The sequence below is a fragment of the Panthera onca genome, chromosome A2, assembly GCF_046562875.1.
Source record: "Panthera onca isolate mPanOnc1 chromosome A2, mPanOnc1 haplotype 2, whole genome shotgun sequence".
Classification (NCBI taxonomy): Eukaryota; Metazoa; Chordata; class Mammalia; order Carnivora; family Felidae; genus Panthera; species Panthera onca.
Genome location: NC_138340.1, coordinates 63,209,650 through 63,228,286, shown reverse-complemented (window position 1 = coordinate 63,228,286; position 18,637 = coordinate 63,209,650). Strand labels below are relative to the sequence as shown.

The window sequence follows — 18,637 nt, the reverse complement described above, 5'->3', positions numbered from 1 at the left end:
CGTTGCGGGGAAGTATGTCACGGTGGGCGAGATCGTCAAACACCTGACCTGCAACACTGCGTGCTCGTGAATGACTTCTAGGTTGTGGGCCAGCAGCTCCTGGCTGTGGGTGCATCTTGCTGCTTCTCGGCCCAGCACGAATTTGCTCCAGATCCGTGCACCTGCCTTAGCTGCACCAGCACCTCTGGACGCCTGAAGTCGCCAGGCTGGGCCGGAGGCTGGGCATGGTGGCTCCACCAGAGCTTGTGGGCCAGTGGGGACAGAAGGCTAGATCAGTGTGCAGAATGCTGTGACACAGGACACAGGGCATCCCAGGACAGAGGGGGAGCATCCAGGAAGCTTCCAGAGAGAGGCAAGGCTTTCCCCAAATTCTGAAAAAAAACTTACAGTGAATATATGCATTTCATATAATAACCCTGTCCCTTGTTTATCTTTTATGTTCTACCTTTTTTTTAACGTTTATTTTTGAGACAGACCAGAGCATGAGTGAGGGATGGGCAGAGAGAGAGGGAGACACAGAACCCAAAGCAGGCTCCAGGCTCTGAGTTGTCAGCACCGAGCCCGATGTGGGGCTCGAACCCACGAACTGCAAGGTCATGACCTGAGCCGAAGTCAGACACTTAACTGACTGAGCCACCCAGGTGACCCTACGTTCTGCCTTTCTTTAAGAAAATAAAATGATTTTGTCCTGCATTTCTCAAACACCATAGAGGTGACCCTTGAACAGCACAAGGTCAGAGGTGCTGACCCCCATGCAGTTGAAATTCCACGTGCAAGGTTTGATGCCCTCAAAACTTAACTACTGGCAGCTTACTGTTGACCTTGTGCCTTACCAACGGCAGAAACAGTTGATGAACACATATTCTGCATGTTAGATATATTATATATCGTGTCCTTATAATAATGGTAAGCTGGAGAAGAGAAAATCTCCTTAAGAGAATCCTAAGGAAGAGAAAGTACATTGACGGTTCTGTCTTGTATTCATCTAAAGAAACCCACGTGTCAGTGGATCCGTGCAGTGTAAAGTGTGCTGTTCAAGGGTCGGCTGCGTTTCTGATTCCACTTTTATCGTATTCTGTGCTGTCACGTGGATGACGCCAGAGACACTTTAGAAAAAGGCAAAAAGCAGGAGCTGCTGGGGGGCGGGGGCGCGCAGTCGGTTGAGTGTCTGACTCTTGATCTCGGTTCAGGTCATGATCTCAGGATTTGTGACTTCAAGTCCCACATCGGGGTCTGTGCTGATGGTGCAGAGCCTGCTTGGGATTTTCTCCCTCCCTCTCTCCGCCCCTTCCCTGCTGTTCTCTCTCTCTCTTCTCCCTCTCTCCCTCTCTCTCTTCCTCTCTCCCTCTCTCTCTTCCTCTCTCTCTCTCGATAAATAAATTTTTTTTTTAAACTTAAAAAAAAAAAGACAAAAAGTGACCATTTAGATTTGGTGCAAAGACCGTGAGGCAGCTGTGTCTTCCAGAGAATGTTTGGTTAAATCCATCCTGCCGGGTAATCCTGTCGCTGGGGCTTCCAGAGGGTGGTGCACCACGCATTCCAGGCTTGCCGTCTGTCCAGGCGTCTCCATGTTTTTTGTGGTTGTCGTTTGTTTGTTTTTTATTTACTTTTAAAATTTTATTTAAATTCCAATTAGCCGCCATACAGGGTGATAATGGTGTCAGGAGTAGCAGGCGTCTCCATTTTTATTCTTCCTCCAGCCCGGAGCCCTTGGCGGGAAGTGCTACCTCATGGGCGCTTTGGTCATTAAACAGCTGAGAGCTTCCTCTGACAGCGAGTGCGAGGTGGGGTGCTCTCCTTCTTGTCACCTCTTTGCATGAGCGCGTGTGAGTGCGCATGAGAGTGTGCGTGTGTGTTTTCTCCTGAGATTTGCCATTTATGTATGGATGGATGGATTGATGGATTGATGTATGTATGTGTTTGTGTGTGTGTGCATGTATGATTTATCTGTGTGTGCGCACGTGTGGATTTATGTGTGGATTCGTGGACTTAACATGGAGTTAACACGCCATGTCACACTGGTTTCGGGTGTACAATACGCACTGGATACAGCAACTCTGTGCGTCACCCGGTGCTCCTCACAAGTGCACCCTTAACCCCCATCACCTGCTTCAGCCGTCCCCCTGCCCTACCTCCCCTCTGGCGCCCACCAGTCTGTTCTCTGTAAAATACTCCGAGTTCAGAAAGTCTGGGAGACGTTTGGGCAGGAAGGCCGCAGGCCATGAGAAGCCTCGCTGGGAGCCTGGCTGTGATTGGAAACGGTCAGCGGCCAGGGTCTGGGACAACCGTCGGCATCACCTGCCCTTCCTTCTCTTGCCAAACCTTTCCCGCGCCCTCTGCCCATCCCAGCACGCTGGGCAAAAGCAGGACAGCCCCAAAATACTGAAAACGGTATTCTCGTATCTCCTAGTGGGAGGGGGTGCTTGAAGGTGGGCACCTCGCCCGAGTTCCCCGCGCCAACGGAGCCCTTCTGACATCCAAGCCCAGACGGGTGCATGGCCTTCACGTGGCGGAGTGGATCCTTCGGGCTCCGCCAGAGCCCATGGGTGACAGGGCTTTGAGGAAGTGGGGGCCGTGTGTCAGGGTAGCATGTGCCCATGTGTGGCCAGGTGTATACAGCCCAGGCCACAGGGCCGACTTTGAAACATGCATCTGATTATCCCTCCTACAGCTGATTATTTCTGATTATTTCTCCTACAGCTTCCCAGCCCACCTTCAGTGCTTACTGAAGACTCTCCTCCTACACGTAGCCCCCAAGTGGGAGCCACCGACACCAGCTCTGTGACAGATCCGGCCGTCCAGGGAGTGGCTGCAAGTGGCCCCGGGGACTACGGGGCGAGGGAGCACTGGGTGCTCAGCCTGGGCAGCACAAGGTCAGTGTGATCCAGAGGTCAGCTCCGTCCACGCTTGCCCGTCCATCACTCTGTGCGGTGGCCAGATGCCAGGGGCGCGACCCACCCTGGTCAGGGGCAGCTCTTGCAAATGTAGGGCTTCAGTCTCAGCACAAGAAGGAAAAGCCAAACGTCCCCCCAGAATTTGCCAGAAGGCTGGAGTTCAGGAAACATAATGAACATTTGTCCTCAATGGCTTTGTGCTGAGCAGGATGCTCACAGGGCCGCACTGGTCTTCACAGGGCCTCACGGGCTTCACTGGGCCTCATGGGGCCACACTGGTCTTCACAGGGCTGCACTGGGCCTCACTGGGCCTCACGCAGCCACACTGGGCCTCATGGGGCTCCACAAAGGAGGACAGCCTCCCCTTGGTCCTGCGTTGTGCAGGTGGGCACCTGAGTCTTGGCCATCGTCCACAGCTGGTGGCCCAGCCCGGCCTCCCCGGCAGCTGTAACAGCCCATGGCCTGCACAGGGGTGGGCTGTCTGACAGCGACAAGGGCCCTGCCTCAGGCAGTCACGGTGACAGGTGCCTGTGAGTGATACCAGCAGCACAGGAGGGAAATTACTGCATTGTCACCAAACACAGACAGGCCAAAGGCAGCGTCTTTCCGGCACCAGAGTGAGTCTGCAGTAGGAAAAGAGGAATGAAGGTTTTAGAGGCCTTGGCGTGAGAGGTGGCCGCCTTTCCCCGAGCTGTGCCCGTGCCAGATGCAGGGCCTCCCTTCTGTGGAGCGGCCCTGCCTCAGGGTCCCGGGCAAGGAGAGGGGAGATACACAGAAGCCCGTCCGTCCAGCCCCAGGATCCCGGGTGACCTCGGAGGCCAGGGGTGCAAGGTCTGGGGTGGCGGCCCCGGCTCGCCCTGACGTGCACCACTTTGCAGGGCGGCGGCCCACGCGGCCCTGAGCGGCCTCAGGGCCAGCAGGTGGATAGACCGCAGCACCAGAGCCGTGTCCGTGCACTTCACTCTCTATAACCCTCCGACTCGACTCTTGTCCAGCGTGTCCCTGCACGCCGAACTGCTCCCTGCAGGGGGCCTGGCCCTCTCCCCGCTGGTGGAGTCGGTGGCCGTCTTCCACAGCGACTCGTCCCGGTGGTACCGCCTCACGCTTCCTGAGGTGGGTCCGCCTGCACCCGTGCCTGCTTGTGGGTCCTGGGCTCCACTTGGGGCGGCCCGCCCGCCATGCTCCCCACCGCGTCCCTGCTCCCCATGTCCACGCAGACCCACGGTGCTGCCCCCTGTGACGCAGGGCCCGGCAGGGGACAGTCGGCACCCTCTCTCTGCTTTGAGATGTGCGTTGGCATCAGTGCTCCGCAGAGGGGTGGAGGAGCGTCCCGAAAGAGGCTTGTTCAGCTTAAAAGTGTTACCTGGGAGGGTTCACAGGGGCTCAGCACGGCTGACCTGCCCTAGGACACGTCTCGTTCGGACCTTACTGCACGTCCTGTTCCTGCTGCTGCTCCGAATGGACGAATGCGTGCAAGCAGGAACTTCAAGAAATTGTTCATCGGGAGCTTCAAAGGCTCTGCCTGGCCCAGGAGCCGATAATAACACACATCTCACAAATTGTGGAAAGTCGTTTTCTGGAGCTGTATGAGGACAGGCCGGAGGACCCTGCCGGGTGGCTGCATGCTGTTCACACCACAGGGTCTGCCTGCACATGGGGCCCACCACAAGCTCACCTGTGTCCCTAACTGATGCCCGGCAGGGGCCAGCGGGGGGGGGGGGGGTCCTGCGGGAAGGGTACCAACAGCCCCAGGTGCCTGGTGGGGAGCCAGCTGGGAGTGCAGACCTGGAAACACAGTGTATCGTATCTTTGTCTCGTGTATCCCTCTGTTAGCTGGTCTTCCTGGCGCTCAACCTGATCGGCCTGTGTCTGCACCTCTCTGGCGTGGCTGAGACGGGCGTCCGCAGCTACTGGCACAGCCCAGGGCGCTGGCTGGAGGTAGGCTCTCCTGTCGTCGTCCTCGAGAAAAATGGTACGAGAAAACCAGTGTCCTTACCTGAAAAGGAAGATAATTTTAGCAAGAAACGGGTTGTGCTCTAGCTAATTCCAAGCATCTTGCCGTGTCCCCCTCTGTCGTGTTGATGACAAATAGCACGGGGTCAGCATCCGTTCGCTGCTCCTGCTGTTACTTTGCACCCCTAGCCATGTGGGTGCCATTGGGGGGGCCTCCCTGGGAGCCCCCTGAGGCACCTTCCTCTTCAACCCCGCAGCTCACCATGGCTGGAGCCGGCCTCGCCTACCACGCAGCCTCCAGCCACCTGGTCACTCTTACCGGGGAGGTGACCGACCACTTCCAAAAGGGATTTTTCCACGAGTTTCTAGACCTCAGTCTTGTGACTTCATGGAATCAGGTATGGAAGGGCATCCAGGGCCTCACGTGCTCTGTGAGGCTGCCCAAAGGAGGAGGTCATCCACGTTCTAGAAGGTTCTAGACAAGGGATTTGTTCCATATTGAATGAAAATGCTCTGAGCCTAGGACAAGGGTGAATGGGACAGGGAAGGGCCTGGAGTCCTTAGGGGACATGTTGCAGGGGTGCATGTGTGTGTCTGGAACATGACTCTAGAACACGGACTGCTCCAGTGACTCTACATGAGAGACTGAGACACATCGTGTCTGTTTCCTCTCCTCCTAACGGTGCCCTGGAGGTGGGTGGAGTCAGCCCCTCCCATGGTGCAGGAGGGCCCTGGTCCTGCCACAGGGACTGACCCCCACCAGCCTGGGCTCCATCAGAGGAGCAGGGCCAAGTGCACATCCGGGTGGGTGAGCCCAGGCAGGAGTCCTCGGGGGCTGGGGGGTGCCCAGCACAGCCTGTGGTGTGGACAGCTGTCGTGGATGTGGACATAGGCAGGTGGAGCTCTCATGTTCGGCTTCCTTGTCCTGCAGCCTCACAGCCACCCCCCTGACCCTGCAGGTCTTCTGGGAGCTCCCTTTTCCACCCAATGGGTGGCAGCCAGGGCCCCGAGTGACCTCACACCCCCAGGGTGGGCCCTCCCAGAATGACCTAGAAGAATGGGCTCTTCTGTGCCCCGGATGCTGACCAGCCTCTAGGCTGGCACGGGACCATGCACGGTGGGGCCCTGAGGTCAAGCTGCACACACAGATGCTGGCCCAGAGCAGGCAGTGCCCTCACCCCTCTTCCATGTGTCCATTGAATGTCGCCCTGTCCTCACGGCGCTGACCAGCTGTGTTGTGCTGACTTGGTTTATCGTGTGTCCGTCCTCAATGCTGGAGGCTCCGGGGAGGAGGGTGGCTGCTTCTCTGGGATGGTCGGCGGGCTCCTGTCTGCCTTTCGCTGCGTGTCTGCACTCGCTTGCTGGTCTCCCGAGCTCCGCCTCCCGTAATGGTGGCCGCCATGCTGGCCTTTTCCTTGCTGAGTTCAGGGAGGCACCGGCCCCCGCTGTCTCTGTGCCCGCCTCATCACAGCCTCACAGATGGGGGCGTCTGGGTCCCGGGACTCTCCATCGGGGCTAAAGTCAGCCGGCCCAGCTTGCCAGCCTGGCCACACTCAGCACACGGCTGCCCCCCAACCGTCGGCCTTGGGAAGGGCCTTTGCCTCCTCCGTGGCTGCTGTTGTGCAGCCCAGTGAACTGAAGCCCCGACAAGCTGCCCTGGTGTTTCTAGAACCGGCAGGGTCCCAACTCAGGCCTGGTCTTTCCGAACACGCGTTATGATTTGTCCTTGGCCCTAGTCCATTCTGCAGACTTTGCTTGCTGTCCCTCCGACACCTGGGACCAGGACGTCATCACATGCAGCGACTGCCTGCTGGGTGTTCCCCTCGCGCACAGCCGGCAGGTACAGCTGGTAGTTGGGGTGACGTGCTGACCCGCTCTGTCCTTTTGTCTCAGAGGGTGTCGTGGCTGCAGGGGACCCTGTCATTCGTCCTGACGCTGAAGTGCATCTGCCTCATTAGTGTCCAGACACCGGTGGCATCCTGCTCCTTCCTGACACGCCGTTCTTTCGCTGGCGTCTTCGCAGCAGGGGTGAGGCTTCCCCCAGAGCCAGGGTCAGGTTCCCTCCACGATAAGTGAGCACGGCCGGCGTCCTCTTCTGTTAGCACCTTCTCTGGGTGGGGTGACGGGGAGGGACGAGCTCTCAAGCTGAGACACCCCTAGAGCCCCGGGCTTCCAACATCACCCCGTGGTTTTCCGTCACGGGTGCCGGTCGCTACGTGGTGAGTTGTGGCCGTGAGCACAGGAGCCCCAACCGAGTCCACGCTTGCTCTGTTCCGCGCCTTCCCGCCGCATTGTTACCATCACTACTGCCAAAGCAGCTGTTCTCCCCCGCGGAGCGTTTGCTAAATGCCGGGACGGCGGCTGGGCTGTCTGGTGGTTCCCTCCCTGAACTGTCACAGCCAGGCCGCCTGCAGCCTGGCTCTTCTTCACGGGGAGGCCTCCACTCCTCTTGCTCCCGAGGGAGGGTCCAGGCCAGGTGATCTGACTGTCAGGGTGCCAGACTCTACTTGCACATGGGGAACCAAGCACAGATCCCCAAACCCTGCTGGCTTCGTGCTCGGCAGGACAGGCCCAGCAAACCAAGGCGGGAACAGCTGACCCCGGAGTCGAGACCCGGCTTCATGCCCAACTGCACCTCTCCAGAGCCTGCTGTCACAACCGTGGGCCCGTACCCAAGCTCCGCCTCCAGGAGCGCATGGCAGGTGTGTGCCTGGCCATTTACCCTGGGCTTGGAGACTGCGCGTACGTGGAACTCTTCTGACTACTAAACTGGTCGTTGTTATACCACTTCGCAACTCAAAAAAATGCTTTTTTGTTCAGAAGAACACAGAATATCATGAGTAAATTGTCCAAACTAAGTGGCAGAGCCCCAACTGTTCAGAAATTATGGGATGCGCGGGGACAGGTGTGCGGGGGAACCACACTTGCTCGGCCCACGTGGCAGACCACTGGCGGCTGTGATTCCACTCAGAGTAAACAGCAGTGAGGGGAGCGCCAGCGTCTTCGTAGGGAGGCCTCGGGTGCAGGGCCGGGGCTAGGAGCATGGGAAATGGGGCCAGCAGGTTGGGGGGGGCTGGGCTGGGGCCCACGTGGACCCGTGACGAGGGGCTGGTGGTCTGTTGTGCAGGTAGGGTAGACCTGCACACATGTGCACACACATGCACACACTCACGTGCACACACGTGCACACTGGACCAGTGTACCACCCGAGGTTCCTAGATCAAGTCTCCCATGTGGCACAACAACCAGACCACAAAACTTGACCTGAGTTAAATGTAACTCCCTTTGCTTCTTAAGTGGTTTATTTTACTGATTCCTTGCCAGGTGCTGGAGACATGAAGCATGGCTGCTAACAGCTAGGGTGGGGTGCAGGGAGGAAGAGAGGAGAGATGGTACCTGGACACTTAAGATAGAGGAGGGGGTGGAGCTGGTGGGCACTGGGGGAGGGGGAGGGGCAGGGAGGGAAGAGGGGAAGGGAGGGAAGAGGGGAAGGGAGGGAGGAGAGGGGAGGGAGAGGAGAGGGGAGGGGGAGGGAGGAGAAGGGCTAGGTAGGGAGGGAGGAGGAAGAGAGGAGAGATATGAGGGGAGGAGGGAAGGGTAAAGGAGGGGGAATGAGGAGGAAGGGAGGGGGAGCGAAGGGGGAGGGGTTAGGGAAGGAGAAGGGAGGGGAGAAGAAGTGGGGAGGGGAAGGGAAAGGAGGGAGGGAGGGAGGGAAGGAGGAGAGGGGCAAGTGAGGGAGGGAGAGAAAGGGGAAGGAAGGGAGGGGAGACAAGGCGGGGAGAGGGGAGGGGAAGGGAAGAGGAGGGGGGGGAGGGGAGAGGTGCAGGAGGAGCAGGGAGAGAGGAGGGGAAGGGGGGAGGGAGGAGGAGGGGAGGGGAGAGCAAAGGAGGAGGGGTGAGAGAGGAGGAGGGGAGGGGCAGGGCCCCAGAGAAGGTGCAGCAGACAGAACCGGGCACTAGGGATGACAAGATCGACTCCCGAAAAGCTGCTTCTCCAAGCGTGCTGTTGTTTGGAAGCCCTCAGAAGCCCCCAGGCGGGTCTTGGGCTCCTCTGAACCAGGGCCAAGGCAGGTGAGTGGTGGCGGGTTTTCTCCCTGCAGCTGGCGGGCGTCCTGATGCTAGCAGCCCACTCCCATCTGCGCGCGGCACTGCCTGGCACCTTCACGGACGTCTCCCGAGGCCTGCCGTTCCGTTTTCCAGGAAGACGCCAAAGAGACACGTTCCCCGGTCTTTCCAAGTCTGACCCGCGGGCCCCGGCTTGGTGCTGCGGGGCTTTCTTTATAGTAACGAGCACCGTGTGGTTGGGAACGGTACGTGCACCTGCCCCAGACTTTGAAGTCAGGGTCTGCCGTAGGCGTGAAACTCTCCTTGTCTGTGTACACGTCTCCACGTGGCCATGGCTCCCTGAGGCCCGTCTGCCCTACGAGGGGCAGGGGCTGGACACTCCTGCAGCCTGAACGGGTCCAGCAAGACCGAGCGTTCCAGCGTGCTGCCTTCTCCAGGGAGACCCCCAGCCCTCCAAGCGCTGAGCTGCACCCTCTTTCCTCCTCTCGTGGTAGCTGCTAACTCTTGCCTTGTTATTTCAAACTTCCCATCTTACAAAGGTTTCACTCCATTAGCCAGCCTTCACCAGACAGGTTCTCTAACCTCGGGCTGAGTTTGGAATGGGGATCCGTTTCCCACCTTCCTACTGATCTGCCACTTGCCAATCTAGTCATATCACACACACACACACACACACACACACACACACGCACGCACACACACACCAGCTTAAACCCCCACCTTGACAATACTCAGACCTGAGTCCTTTTTTTCTTTCAGTGTTTCTAGCTTCCTGGTCACGGCTCATCCATCCATCTAGTCTTCCCTCTGCCCATCCACCCATTAACCCATCCCACCTTCCATCCATGCACGCATCCACCCATTCATCCACAGATCCCTCCCTCCTGCATTTCCTCCCTCCCTTTTCCCTCCATTCCTCCCTCCATCTATCCACCTATCCATCCATCCATCTACCTATTCATCCGTCTATCCGTTAACCCATCTGTCTATTCATATGTCCACCTGTCCATCCACCTATCCATCCATCCACTTATTCATCCACCCACACAACCCATCTACTCATCCAGCCATCCCCCCACCTCTCCATCCATCCACCTATCCACGTAGCCAGCCAACCATCCATCCACCCACCCACCCACCCACCTATCCACCTATCTATCCACCCACCTATCCATCCGCCTATCCATGTAGCCAGCCAGCCAGCCATCGAATCATCACCCACCTCTCCATCTATCCATCCATTCATCTTCTCATTTGTTCATTCGTGCACTCGTTCCACAATTACTTAAAGAATACCCATTCTGTTTAGGCAGTGGTGAAAAGGACATTGTCCACAGTCCATAGAGGATGACACGAGTATAAACAAAGAATTGTAGCAATTTTTAAATGTTAATACATTTCCTTCATTGGATGTGTGATTTGTAACTATTTTTCCCATTCTGTGGCTTGTTCTTTTAATTCCTTTAATGGTGGTGTTTTGCAGGAAAGTTGTTAATATTTGTAAAGGCCAATTTATCAGTTTCTTCTTTTATAGATTCCACTGGTGTCCTATCTAAAACCAAATGGCAACACCACCGTCACACGTATTCTCTCCTATGTTTCTTTTAGAAGTTTTGTAGTTAATAGGTTTTAGATTTAGGTCCGTTCTGAATTAATATTAGTACAAGTTTCGAGGGATGGATCAGAGTTACTGTTCTTTCAGTTTGGGACATCCAGTTGCCCTGGCACCATCTTTAAAAAGCTCGTTGAACTGCCTGTGTATCTTTGCCATCAATCACTTCACTGTTTCCGTGATTCTGGTTTTGGGTCGTCTTTCCTATTCCGCTGACCCCTTCTTTTGCCAATCCCACACTGTCTTGATTACTAGAACTCCATGTAAGTCTTAACGTGGCACAGATGAGTCCTCCGGATTTGTTCTTTTTCAGTTCAGGCTGTTCTCGTTCTTTTGCCTTTCCATATAAATTATAGAATCTGCTTGTTGGTATCCACAAAACGGCATGCTGGGATTTTGAGATTTCTAAGGATGTATAAATCAGATTTGGAGAGAATTGACATCTTCACGATAGGAAGTTTTTCAAGCCAAGAATCCTGTATGTCTGTATGTTTATTTACATCTTTGACATCTTGTAGTTTTCAGCACGTGGATCTCGCACAACTATGCAGTTCTAAAGCCTACCTAGAAGCTTCCTCAAAGAACAAGCAAAATAGAGACCCATTTGTTTTCCCGAGGGGAGCAGGAAGTCCTCACACAGCAGAAGGGATAGTGGAGTTGGGCTTTGTTGGATGAGAGGGACCAGCTCACGGAGACACCTGGGAGCAGGGTCTGAAGGCTGGAGTTCAGAGTCAAGCAGCCGTGATTTGGGGAACGATACTTGGAGCCAGGAGGGCTCTGAGTGTCATGCTAAGATGATAAGGCGCTTGGACTTTATCATGAAGAATAGGAAGACAGTGGTGCCCGGGGGGTCTCTTCAGAGACAGGCTCGTGTGGCTGGTAGAGGAGGAAGCCTCGGACCCACACCTGCTCTCTGAACGGATGGTGTCCTGTCCTCGGGCACTGGGCCTCCCTGCAGGGCTCTGACACGTTGCCAGGGGTTCGAGGGATTTAGGACCGAGCAAGGAAAAAGATATGACCACGAGAGACAGCAACACGCACAAGCGGTACCGGGCCACATCTTGACAGGTCGCACAGCACAAGACCGTCCAGAGGCTGTGTCTCGGGGCCACCTCAAGAAAGGGAGAAGGGCAGTGGATGCAGGGAGGGTGGGAGGTGGTCTTCTGTGTGTCGCTGTGACCCAGTGGCGCGAGGGAGGTCTGAGTCAGAGCTCCAGAGGGCAGGAGCACCATGGGGTCTCACCAGGGGCAGCACCCTGTCTTACCAGGGGCAACAACTGTCCGGTGACTTTCTGCAGGGTATGCAAAGCAGGCCCTACATGGCTCAAAAGTTTGCTTGTTTGGACTATTTTTAAAACAGTCAAATGTGCAAAACTTTGAGTTTGGTGCCCACGGGCTTTTTGAGCTAACAAGTCTCAGCCTGCAGTAAAGAAAGAAACACACTGGGGCCGGTGTGCGGAGACCACAAGGGCGCCTCTTCCTGTCTCCCGGGCACAGGCACAAGACCACGGTGGGGCACACACATGGCCGGCAGGGCTGCTGAGGACCCCAAACCGATTTTACGTGTGCAAGTGCACGTCACGTTAACAGTGTTTGTCCTCAGCTGTTAGGTACGGAAACATCCTTTATGGTAAGATTTGTTCTCGAGCCTGAATCCATCGTGTTCTGAGTGAGCTGAAGGCACAAGAGGTGTTTTCCTGTTGTGCTAAGCAATTGGTGTCTTACTAAAAGCTCACAGGACAGCATCCTGAGATGCGGTCTCCACTTCGTCGTCTGTCAGGTTAACAAAGTCACGGTGGGTTTGGTAACATGCAATTTGTCTACCTTTTTTGTCCTCCTCCGCAGCTGAGAGGTTCCCTCATGACTCTTGTTCGAAAAAGAAAATCTTTCCAAAGCAAATCCCTTGTGCGTCTAGAAGACGTGACTGCGTGCGTGTGGGGACAGTGCCTGGCCTTGCTGGGACTGGAGCGGCCACAGCGGGAAGAGGCTGAGACGGTCGAAAGTCAGGTGACTGTAGGGCCTGGGTTAGGGGGCACAGCGGCACATTCAGAGGAGGCTTCCTCGCAGAACTTGGCTTTTGGTTATTAACCATGGTGGCAGTTCTGTGCCAACTATCTTTGCAAAGGCAGGACATTTTTGGTTGAAATTCTAAGGCCTTGAGGGGATTACCAAGCACGTTCTCTTCCACAAACTCATTATGTTTGGATGACCCTGTTGGGTTAGAAGGGTAGAGTTTGTGGGCACCTGGGTGGCTCAGTCAGTTGAGCGTCCAACTTCGGCTCGGGTCATGATCTCACAGTTTGTGGGTTCCAGCCCTGCGTCGGGCTCTGTGCTGACAGCTCAGAGCCTGGAGCCCGCTTCCGATTTTGTGTCTCCCTCTTTCTCTGCCCCTCCCCTGCTCATACTCTGTCTCTCTCTCACTCTCTCAAAAATAAAGAAAGATTTAAAACATAAATAAATAAATAAAAGAAAGATGGGAGTTTATGACTCCCGCTTCGACCAACAAACACACACCACCCTGTCCCTGTAGAGTCGTCATTTGATTTTGGTTTCTGCCACCAGACCCAAACCTCTACCAGAACATGGGGACTCAGGCACAGTGTTTGAGCCTAGTCACCCTGACACGGAGGCAGGCACATCAGAGCCAGTGTTTGCACGCCGAGTGCCCAGCTGTTTCATGACTGACAGTCATCCCTCAGCGTGGTTCGTGCAGTCGTGATAGCGTGCGTTTTTATAGGGCTTCGTTCTATATCACGTGTTTACCATTCCTTATTGCCTTTAAGTCCATGTAAGAGTCCTCACATAGACATTCTGAACCCTAACACTTGCCTGTATGTGACACAGTGAATCAGGGACTGAGATGTGAGGATTTGGGCCCAGCACCCAGGTCTCTGACTCCAGGGTCCAGTGAGCTTTCTATGTTTTTTTTTTTTTAAAGTTATCTCTTCTATTTGGAGAGAGAGAGAAAGATGGGGAGAAAGAGAATCCCAAGTAGGCTCCACACTGTCAGCACAGAGACCAATGCGGGGCTCAAACTCAAACCGTGAGATCATGACCTGAGCCAAAACCAAGAGTGGGATGCTTAGCCGACTGAGCCACCCGGGTGCCCCTCCAGTGAGCTTTCTAACAAAGCACAGTGCCATCTAAAGTCAATACCAGTAAACGCTTCAGAAAATGAGAGAAAAAGAAAAAAATCTGGTTCTCGAAGGCACTCACTAATGTGATTTTCTTTGCTTCAGCATTACTACCTGGATGAAGTCTCAGATCTGCTAGAGGAACTTCTGTTGAAGATTAATGGCTTGTCCGACAGCCTGCGACTTCCTCTTCCAGAGCAGCAATCCTGTGATGAGACAGAGGCCAGGGCAGAAGGTGGTCCCTTGGGGAGCATTTCTGCCTAACAAGCCACTGGGGTAAGCAAATGAGGAATTATTTTTATCTCTCTCCTTTATAGCAAAAATGTTTTTTGTTTTTTGGTTTTTTTTTTAAGTTCTAAGGGAGGTACGAACTGGTTGCTGTTCCAAATCATGAATTCCATTTGCATAAATATTCCCTAAGGGTGGGTAAGCTGGCGGGAAGGTGTGCTCTGGCCAGAACTGAAGAACCACTTAATAATGAAAAGTGTAGCAAAGGACTTCCAGCGTAAAATGATAGCAGAAATACCTCTGTACTCCCTCACCCCTGATTACAGCCGGAATCAGCAAAGATAGTGAGAAACAGAAATGGAAATTCCATGCTCCCAGACCCCAGGAAATATCTGTGATCCAGAACGTGACCAAGAATCCCCCAAAATGACGGCCAATACAGTGAAAATTAGACCAAAGGGAGAGAGGACCTAGCCACTCCCAAGAGCACACATTCTCCAACCTCAACAGCACACGTGGGGGTCAGCCAAAGGCCCCTGGTCTGGAAGAAAAGAGCTACAGAAATCCCCGGGAACCTCAGCCCTCATGGGCTGAACGACAGCCTCCTGTTTCAGAAGCTGTCTGTTGATGTGGTGGCCAGTGGAGGGGCTGTTGGCGGCCCATGGGCCCAGAGCCACCCAGATTCACACACAGGGGTTGGACGCAGTGAAAAGGCAGAGGAGCGTGAGGCGTGTTCTCGGGGGGCTCCCTGAGGTCCAGAGAGAGGCTGTGGAGCCCAGACGCACGGTCGTGCAGCCCAGACGCACGGTCACACAGCCCAGTGGCGTGGGTGTGCTCCCTGGCCACAGCGAGGTGGACCCCCTCACGCAGAAGGGTGTGCTCATGATAAACGCAGATCAACCATGGGACCGTGCGACAGGCTGCTGAGAGAGCAGCCGTTAAAGATGATGGTAACGAAGGAGACAGAGACCAGGCCAGGAGAGGATCATCACGGACCCGTCAGGCCGTAGGCAAGTGTACTCCATGCACAGGCCTGAATGCACCGAAAAGTTTTACTTCTCTGAGTAAGAGTGCAAAGCCACGATGGAAGGTTGCTTGCTCTCTCTCTCTCTCAAAAATAAACATTAAAAATAAGATAGAAAAGTGAATTTCTGCATTAAAAAAAAAAGAACCACAAAGGAGAAATTGACAGAGTTGAGGAAAGAAAAGGAGCAGATGGCCGGAAACACAGGCCGAGCAAAAGAAAAATGAATTCACAAGAGAGACTGAAGGATACAGGTGGCAAATTTGAGAACACTCAGCAAAATGAGATACTTTTATTTTTTATTCTTTTATTTTTTTAATGTTTTGTTTGTTTTTGAGAGAGAGCGCGCACACAAGCGGGGGAGGGGCAGAGAGAGAGGGAGACACAGGATCCGAAGCAGGCTCCGGGCTCCGAGCTGTCAGCACAGAGCCCGACATGGGGCTCGAACTCACAGACCTGAACCGAGGTCAGATGCTTAACCGACTGAGCCACCCCAGGCACCCCTAAAAGAAAAAACCTGTTTAAATGTGCATGTCAGTAGAAAATTGGGCAAATGGTAGGAAAAGCATAATTTTTACAGAATAGGAATTAAGTTGTGTGGGGAACTTAGAAGAAAAACAATCTATTAAGAAAGGACAGATGCCACTTACTGTCTTCGTCACATAAAATAATGGGAGGTTCAGTCCAGAGTTCAGAAGAAATACAACTTTATGCATTTGTATTCACTCATACCGTAAGGTTAACGTTATTATTTCTAGACTTTAGAGAGAACGAAGGACAACGTGTACTGCTAAATCAGTGCTCAGGGGAAAATAGGGCTGATGCTACCGAGCAGCAGCAAATAAAAGTACGTCTTCAAGTGAAATCGTCAGGGAAATGTGCACGTGCACAGGCGCACACGCATCCACGCACACACACGCACGTGCCTGCACAAACCAAGCCACACAAGAGGAAGAAATCTGTAAAAATGAAAATGCAATTTAATTAAATCAGCAGCAAAAAATGACCCAAGATGAATCTCTACTTAACAATTAAGTAGAGGGGTGCCTGGGTGGCTCAGTCGGTTAAGCGTCCAACTTCGGCTCAGGTCATGATCTCACGGTCCGTGAGTTCGAGCCCCGCGTCGGGCTCTGTGCTGACAGCTCAGAGCCTGGAGCCCGTTTCAGATTCTGTGTCTCCCTCTCTCTCTGCCCCTCCCCTGTTCATGCTCTGTCTCTCTCTGTCTCAAAAATGAATAAACGTTAAAAAAAAATTAAAAAAAAAACAAGTAGATACCTTATTAGCTAACATACAGCAAAGTGCGATGGAAGAAAGTACATTAAATGTACAAAATAAAACTGAGAAAGTGAAAGTTACTTTATGGAAATTAAGTGAATTCTGAAACACTTGGAGCCCGAGAATGGCCCTCGGTACTCCTGCACCAAACTCGAGTCACGCAGAAACCTTAAGCAGTGAGGGAAACAGTTCTTCCAAAGGCACCTTGGCCCAGATGGTAGAAATCTCACCAGACTTAAAAAACACTTAAGTTCAGGATGTTCTCTGAACTGTTCCAGATCACAGAGACAGAGAAAGCTTCCAGATGTGCTTCTATAGAGCAAAGTAATGCACTGATACCAAAACTGGGCACAAGTGTCTAACTTAAAAAGACAAAACCACCACATGCCAGTCTTACTGATGTTGATACCAAAAAATCTAAACCAATAAAACCCTGTAACAGTGAACCCTACTGATGGAACCAAGGCTTCCGGGAGCCACAGGCACGTATTGCCCAAAATGTGGAACCCGTCTCCTACAGAAGGAGGGCCGGAAGTTTGCGGGCTCTGTGTGCCACTGGCGGGGGGGGGGGGGCCTCTAGGGGCGGCAGGCAGGGGAGGTGGGCCTTCAGGGGTGGGGGCTCTTCTTTGACTCCCCTTGAGGATATGTGGGTGTCTGAGTAGCTGGGGCGAAGCCGAAGTCCACAGAGCCCCTCACGGTTTGTCATGGGGGAGAAAGGGGCCGAGAGATTGAGATGTTGTGTGTGACCGCTGCTGGGTTCAGCCAGGACTGTCCTTTGCACTTCACACCCTGGAATGCCAGAGAATTGGATAGAACAATTCTATTAAAAAGTTGCTTTGAGTTACATCTAACTTCTTTATCATTGAGGAAATCAAAAAGCAGATAAATCAAGTTTATTTCCAAAATACATGAAGCACATTAAAGTCTGATTTGAGATCAGTTTTGTAAGATGGACAAGTAAATATTCAACTCACGTCTACACTGAGTGGGCTTAGCATCCTGCGCGGTGTGAAAAAACAGTGGAGAGAGCACACTCCTGCCCCTCCCTCCTGCAGCTGGTGGTGTCCCAGTGGACAGGGCAGTGAGGCTGCGTTCCAGCATGATGCCCAGTGCATGCTGATCCTGATTCCCTGGAAGCAGGTATCTAGAAATCATAAAACAGGGCTTTGGGAATTAGTGTTCTCTCAGAAGAAGATTGTTGTGGTTGGAGGTCATGATCGTGGTTAAGAACGCAATCTTGCCAGGCACCTGGCTGGCTCTGTCAGTAGAGCATGTGACTCTTGATCTCGGGGTGTAAGTTCAAATCCCATGTGAGGCGATTACTTAAAACTGGAATGCAGTCTTGCCATTTGCCACATTTGGGGCAAGACGCTGAGTGAAGTAAGTCAGACAGAGAAAGACAAATCCTGTATGATCTCACTTACATGTGGAATCTGAAAACAAAACAAGAACAAAAACCCAACCTCATGGGCACAGAGAACAGATCGGTGGTTGCCAGAGGCAGGGGGGTGGGGGCAAAATGGGTGCAGGGGTCAAAAGGTACGAAGTTCCATTTTAAGAGAAAGGAGTCCTGAGGATGCGAAGGCGACCCCGGTTACAACACCGTGTTTATGTCTGGTTGCTACGGAGAGTAAACCTGAAAGCTTCTCTCTGCAAGGAAGACACATTCTGCAATAATGTGTGGTGACAGATATTAACTAGACTTCGTGGTGACCATCTTGCAACACGTGCAAATATCTGATCCCTGTGCCTCACACCTGGAGCTGACATGTATATGCCAATCAGAGCGACATAAGAGATGTTTACAAAGAACGTGGCATCAACGACCAAACGGGAAACAGAAAACACTGGCGAACAGAATCCAGCATCGGATGAAAAGAAAATGCTGTGATCATATAGGAGTTTTAAACCAGGAGAAGAAAGGTCTAAATATTAGAAACCAGATTAGTGACTTCACGAAGAAATGGCCGACACTACCATTTGATTTTCTCCATGACTGCAGTTGATGAAATTCAACATCCATTCCTAATTTTTATTTTTATTTTTAAGTTTACTTATTTGTTTTTGACTGAGAGATAGCATGCAAACAGGTGTGGGAGGGGCAGAGAGGGAAGAGAGAGAATCCCCAGCAGGCTCTGTGCTGCGAGCACAGAGCCCGACGTAGGGCTCGATTTCACGAACCATGAGACCATGACCTGAGCTGAAACCAAGAGTTGGAGGCTTAACCGACTGAGCCATCTAGGCTTCCCCATTCCTAATTTTTAAAACACACTCCTAACTGATATAATCAAAGAAGTAAGACTGTATGTTGAGTCAAGAGCCGGTTCTTTGTATGAAGGTACAACGTCCCAGACATTCCCACCAAGGCAAGGACAAGGGGAGGTTGTCAGTTCTGAAGTCTCCTAGGATCACTTTTAAGGGATTTATCTCCTCCCATCCCTGGAGGCGCTTACC

The 18,637-nt window shown here is 53.2% G+C and overlaps 1 protein-coding gene across 2 annotated transcripts in view; it reads left to right on the top strand.

Moving 5' to 3' along the window:
* Nucleotides 1–18,637, top strand: part of PKD1L1 (polycystin 1 like 1, transient receptor potential channel interacting) — a 133,523-nt gene that overhangs the window by 103,286 nt on the left and 11,600 nt on the right. For both annotated transcript variants that reach the window (XM_078442613.2, XM_078442612.2), the window contains 9 exons: nucleotides 1,701–1,784; nucleotides 2,701–2,873; nucleotides 3,773–4,007; nucleotides 4,728–4,832; nucleotides 5,105–5,245; nucleotides 6,741–6,875; nucleotides 8,947–9,156; nucleotides 12,368–12,529; nucleotides 13,762–13,932. In XM_078442613.2, coding sequence (XP_078298739.2) covers nucleotides 1,701–1,784; nucleotides 2,701–2,873; nucleotides 3,773–4,007; nucleotides 4,728–4,832; nucleotides 5,105–5,245; nucleotides 6,741–6,875; nucleotides 8,947–9,156; nucleotides 12,368–12,529; nucleotides 13,762–13,920 — 1,404 coding nt within the window. In that variant the 3' untranslated portion in view covers nucleotides 13,921–13,932. The remainder of the gene's footprint in view (nucleotides 1–1,700; nucleotides 1,785–2,700; nucleotides 2,874–3,772; nucleotides 4,008–4,727; nucleotides 4,833–5,104; nucleotides 5,246–6,740; nucleotides 6,876–8,946; nucleotides 9,157–12,367; nucleotides 12,530–13,761; nucleotides 13,933–18,637) is intronic.